Source organism: Zerene cesonia, chromosome 22 (genome assembly GCF_012273895.1).
Source record: "Zerene cesonia ecotype Mississippi chromosome 22, Zerene_cesonia_1.1, whole genome shotgun sequence".
Classification (NCBI taxonomy): Eukaryota; Metazoa; Arthropoda; class Insecta; order Lepidoptera; family Pieridae; genus Zerene; species Zerene cesonia.
Window position 1 is genome coordinate 5,143,221 of NC_052123.1, and position 6,001 is coordinate 5,149,221.

The 6,001-nt window shown below is 36.1% G+C and overlaps 1 protein-coding gene across 1 annotated transcript in view; it reads left to right on the plus strand.

The window, feature by feature from the left end:
- Window positions 1-6,001, plus strand: part of LOC119835983 (probable ATP-dependent RNA helicase DHX35) — a 42,450-nt gene that overhangs the window by 28,274 nt on the left and 8,175 nt on the right. The window contains exons 4-7 of the mRNA XM_038361123.1: window positions 38-118; window positions 4,376-4,456; window positions 5,462-5,521; window positions 5,852-6,001. Coding sequence (XP_038217051.1) covers window positions 38-118; window positions 4,376-4,456; window positions 5,462-5,521; window positions 5,852-6,001 — 372 coding nt within the window. The remainder of the gene's footprint in view (window positions 1-37; window positions 119-4,375; window positions 4,457-5,461; window positions 5,522-5,851) is intronic.

Here is a 6,001-nt window from a genome sequence, read left to right on the forward strand (position 1 = left end):
CACCGCTGCGGTGACGCTCGCGACCCGCGTCGCCGAGGAGCGTGGGGTGCGTCTGGGGGAGGAGGTGGGGTACGCGGCGGGTATGACCGCTGAGAGGACAGTGGACACGGGGATCGTGGTGAGTTTATTCGGTTTATATCACTGACGTATCACAAATAAGATGCGGTTAAAATTTAATAGTCTACAGGCGACGAATCTGTACATCCGCCACTGGTTTCATCATTTTTTGTATATTTGTTTTTATAATACTTTATTGCACAAACTTAAACAGAAACAACAAGAAAACAATAAACAGAATCATGATCATCGTCATCCATAAATAGTGCACAGGCCTCCTATGAGGGTTCGGGCTATAATCCATATCCGCTACTGGTAGCATTACAATTTGAAAATGTGTTGCGGGTAGATTAGATTGCCAGTATGTACAGCGTTGCTGTAAGATGTTTGCATCAATGTTGTAGAATATAATTTTATGTGTTTAGAAATTAAAGACTTCTAAACGGATTTTAAACGCGATTTATTCATTATATCGTTAACCCGACGTTTCGAACGCTTTACCAATTATTTTAAAAGTCTTTAAATTTCTAAATGTATAATACTCGTGTAAAATCAAACACAATTTAATGTTACTAACATAGTTATTAATGGTACTCCAATATTATTGTTATTATGGTGGGAAACATTTATAGCTATATAAATTTAGTTTGTAATGATGACTAAACAGTTTCATTCGATTTTGTTTATGACGAAATTCAAAATTCGATAATTATATCGATTAGTGTTATCACTAATCGAAATATCATTTAAAGTTAATATATAACAAATGAAATATAATTATTGGGATACAATGATGATGGATTTACCACTAACAGACGGCCCGCACATGTTGAGGTGACCCAGAAACGCACGTGTCGCGCGCGTGTGGGGACGCTCTTATAAACAACGCATTACTCGTATAACTATTAGCCCTTTACCGAAAACTCTAACTCAAATATGCATAAAGAATTTTAAATAGGTTTTAAGGCAAGTTGACATAACCCCTTAAATTAATAAAAATAAATAAATAAAGTAAAAGACAAGTTCAATTTAAGTTGAGAAAACACCTTTCAATAAATAAAGATTTTTAGATTTTAAGGGTTGCCTGGTAGAGATCGCTACCTAGCGATAAGGCCGCGTTTTGCTTACTTAATGTAGTTCAGTTTTTCTTTCTTTTTTTTATAGGCAATAAAGAATTTCATTTCATTTCAAAGATTAAAAAAATATATATAATTCAAATGATGCTGCAGCCAAAATTTGATTACACTCTTCAACTCAAACTCAAGTACTTACTCAATTTCAACACCATGCTAGTATGCAAACGCATTCAACTTTCAACTCAAACTCAAGCGTGTATTAACTAAACCTCTGTTAAAACAGGTATTGTATATACACGTGGTGCATACCATTTACCATGACATCATCATACTTCTTTTATTACAGTCGAGTAATTAAATACGAAAAATCGAATAACAAATAGATTTAACATAAGTCCGTGACCTCATTGTTTACAAAGTCGAAATAAATCTTATATACTCAAATTATACAGCCGAAGAGTTTGTATGTTTGAACACGCTAATCTCATGAACTACGGGTTCGAATTGAAAAATTATTTAGTATTCGATAGTCCATTTATTGAGGAAGTCTATATATATATATATATAGGTTTCTAGGTGTAAACGCGGCGTCACCCGCGTGGTACACAGGTAACCTATGTTTATCCAGACAGACAGATAGTCTTTCTCTGTATCAAATTTCATACAAATGTGATAGGCTGTTTTTGCGTTTAAGCCCCTCCAAATGTTCATGGGCGGTGGTAGCGCTTACCATTAGGCGACCCACCAGCTCCATCGCCGACGGTGACTTATAAAAATAATAATATTCTAATTTCGCCGTTAAAAGTCGGAACAAAATCAAAATTTAATCGCTCTAATATTAATCAAGACAGGTATAGTAACAATCGACCCGTTGACCTCAGCCCGACCCTGGCAGACCTTATCAATGTCTGCTACATGAGCTTAGATTTTTTCTTAGTCATTATTCCGGTCACCGATAAAGCAATTTCGACGTTCACAGAAGGGGAGAAAGTACATTTTCATTTGTTGAAAACTATTCGGTGGAATGGTTGTAATTTGTGCGTGGAATTTAAGGAAATCAAGATAAAGTTAAAGGGCCAAGGTTATGTAAATAATCTTTGATGAATTTCTTTATGTTATATACATATTTTCCAGTGGGTATTATGTGAAATAAAAGCTATTTTCATTATATAAAACAAAAAGTGTGAGTGAAAACTTAGTGGCCTCCAAGAATAATTCTTGTGACATATTATTTCGGAAACTTTAGTCGTATTTTCGGGTAAAAAAGCTTTATCAGCTATTGAAATTATTTTGAGCGCCTATACCACTGAATCGATTTGGATGAGATTTGGTACCATGATAGTTTCTGATCCGAGAATAGACATAGGATAGATTTTTCCCAGATATCTTCAATCCAGAAATCAATCGAGGGCGGAAACTGCGCTAAATATGCGTTAAGCTTCTATACTGTCTATCTTTGCTATTAGATATATTATAAAAACTAACTATTGACCGCGGCTTCACACGTTATAAATTCGAATCAGTTTAATAGATATTATCTATACTAATATTATAAAGATGAACAATTTGTTTGTTTGTTTGTTTGAACGCGCTTATCTCGGGAACTACTGATCCGATGAAATATTTTTTCAGTGTTAGATAGCCCATTTATTGAGGAAGGCTATAGGCTATATATGTACCACGGTACGGAAAGGATTAACGATTGGAAAGAAGGAATGGACTGGGATGGGACGGGCCTCCGGCTCACCCACTCGCCGTACGAAACACAGTACCATGCCAGTATTTCACGCCAGTCTCCTGTGCGGGTGTGGTACGTCCCCGATGCGGGCTGGCACAATACGTCCGGAAGCAGGTTCGACTCCCACACTCGACCTTGATGCAAATTACGGAAGTGTTCGAACGATGTTAATGCAATAAATATTAACATGCATTTTTATAGGTATTTTATTCGTTGAGATATTATGTTATTTGATGCAGACATCGATGGAACGATTTGGCTAGGTTACGAAATAATTACGCGATGATAAAAAGAAAATAATACAAACAACTTGTAGTTGCGTTAAAGTTTTTTCTTTCTACTGTCTCTATCATGTAGACTTAGGTAATAGTTTGACAATGATATTACGTGATATGTTTAATAAAAGTCTAGACCGCTTTCAAATTAGACCGAATATAAATGGATCGCGTGGAAGATACCAGCTTCACAGCAGACAGGTGAACTACATAGTCTCAATGATAGGGTCCAGTTTTCAATAAGTATAATGTTTTGATAGATATTAATAATAACATTATCAATGCTATGCCCATCGTTTAACCTTGCGCGCCGTAAAAAGTGGTTTGTCGTTCGTTTTTTTTTGTCTGTTCGTCAGTAGTCACAAGGTAAACGGCTGATGCGTATTGTCGTTAGACTTAATATTTAGGTCAGATCGAGAAAAAATTATGTTATTGTTGGTATATAATTTATTTTAGTATTGTGGCATAGATAATTTTTTGTGTATAGAATTTAATTGTGTTTTTTGCAGCGAATTTATCTCCTTTCCGTGTGACTACAAAATTTAATATTAAACAAAACTGTATACCTGCATATATAAAACTAGTTGTGGCCTGCTGCTTCGCCTGCGTGATCTAAATAAAAACAAACACACACATTGTGTGCAAACTGTGATCACCTACTTTGTCCTCTTAGGGGTAGAAGTTATCGAATCCTTCTTACCAGATGCCTACATCATAGTGGTTATTTGAATGTCAAATTTCATCTCGATCGGTCCAGCCGTACCCTTTTCCCCACCCTTCCCAAACCATTATTAATTCGTCAATATTTTCGAATGTGCTGTCCGCTTCTACGGGGAAAGGGATAAGGAAAGAAGCAATGGACTGGAAAGGATGAGGAAAAGGATACGGGCCTCTGGCCCTATCTTATAAAATATCATAAGTAAAGTCCCGTGTCCCCTAGTAGGGTATGGGTCAAATGATGTCATCTGTTTCACTGATCGATCTTTCTTTAGATATACTTATATAATATGAAAGGATGTAATAATTTTTGAAATCTGTTTTTTTTAAATAGCGCTTCAGAACAAACAGATCCTTCAGCTTTTTATTATTAGTATAGATTGAAATGGTATGTGTAAATGGGTATCATCATCATCATCAGCCCTTATATGTTCCCACTGCTGGGACATAGGCCTCCTATGAGGCTAAGTGGGTATGGATAGTTTTAATAATTTATTAATTATTCGTTTCAGTTCATGACAGAAGGTGTGTTGCTACGAGAGATGTTCGCATCGCCGCTGTTGATGCAGTATACTTGTATTGTATTGGACGAGGTGAGATAACTACATTTCTACCATTCTACCATTCTACCATCCTACCATCCTACAATCCTACTATTCTACTATTATACGTTTCTACCATAGTATTATCCTGCTAATCAACTCTCTTACTATTCTTCATGATTGTGAAAATGTTTTTATAAATTTTATTAAAATTGACTTAGAGGTTTTTGTAAAAACGCTAAATACAATAGAAGTTGAAATATGTATAATTTACATGATAATTAGCAAAGAAATAATCAGAACTTAGTACCTTCGTCATTGGTCTGAAAAACACAGTCAGTTACAACATAATATAATACACGGAGATTTTTTTAAGAAATAATTATAAAAATCGCTCATTCTTAAACCTCCCGGAAACTTTTTGAACATTTTTTGAATCAAATGCCTAATTACTCGTAGCTTTGATTATAAATAACCTTATCTGATATAATCTAGGGATTATGTCAGACTAGCTGCGCCCCGCGGTTTCACCCGCGTAAGTCCATATCCCGTAGGAATATCGAGATAAAAAGTTGCCTATATGTTGTTCCAGTTGTCCAGCTATGCGAAAATTTGTAAGGATGTGTGTGTGTTTGTTGCTCTTTCACGCAAAAACCGTTGAACCGATTGCAATGAAATTTGGTACGTAGACAACTGGACAACAGGAATAACATGTAGGCAACTTTTTATTGCGATATTCCTACGGGATACGGACTTACGCGGGTGAAATCGCGCAGCTAGTGAGTCATATGTTAGGGTTTTATTTTGATATTTTCAGTATGGATTATACCTACCAATATGTTATCTAAAATCAATACTATATAAACAGATAGATTCGATTAGATTAGGGAACGCAGGTGTTCTGCACCACCACCTGTATTGTTTAATTGCATCAGATAAGGTCGAGCTGCTTTCAATCAATGCTTAAATACAACCCATTTAGATCAGAATGGATTTACATCGAAACTTTTCCGGGAGGTTTGTTAATAGGTGTTTTTGTATCATTCTGGTTTACAGGTGCACGAGAGATCACAAATGACCGATGTTTTATTGGGACTTTTGAAGAAGATAGCTAAAGTAAGTCGTTAAAGAGATGGTATATTGTATTAAGCACCAATTTATTGTACGAGTATGATTTCTGTATATGTATGTACTAATATTATAAAACTGAAGTGTTTTTTTGTTTGGTTGAATGCGCTGATCTCAGGAAACTACTGGTCCGATTTGAAAACTTCTTTCAGTGTTCATCACAGCCCATTTATTCAGGAAGACTTTAGGGTATATAACATCAGGTACTACGGGGGTCAAACCGCGAGGCATAGCTAGTAGTTAATAAATATCGCGCTACGGCCAAAGAACAAGTATGTAAAATTAATTTAACGATTTATGTTAATATATTACTTTCAGAAACGCAAGAACTTAAAAATCGTGATATCATCAGCGACAATGGACGGTGAGTTCTTCAAGCGGTTCTTCGAATCGCGCGATGCGCACGGGCAGACGGACACGTCCGTCGTCATGTCCGTGCCGGGGCGGACGTATCCCATTGAAGTGTTC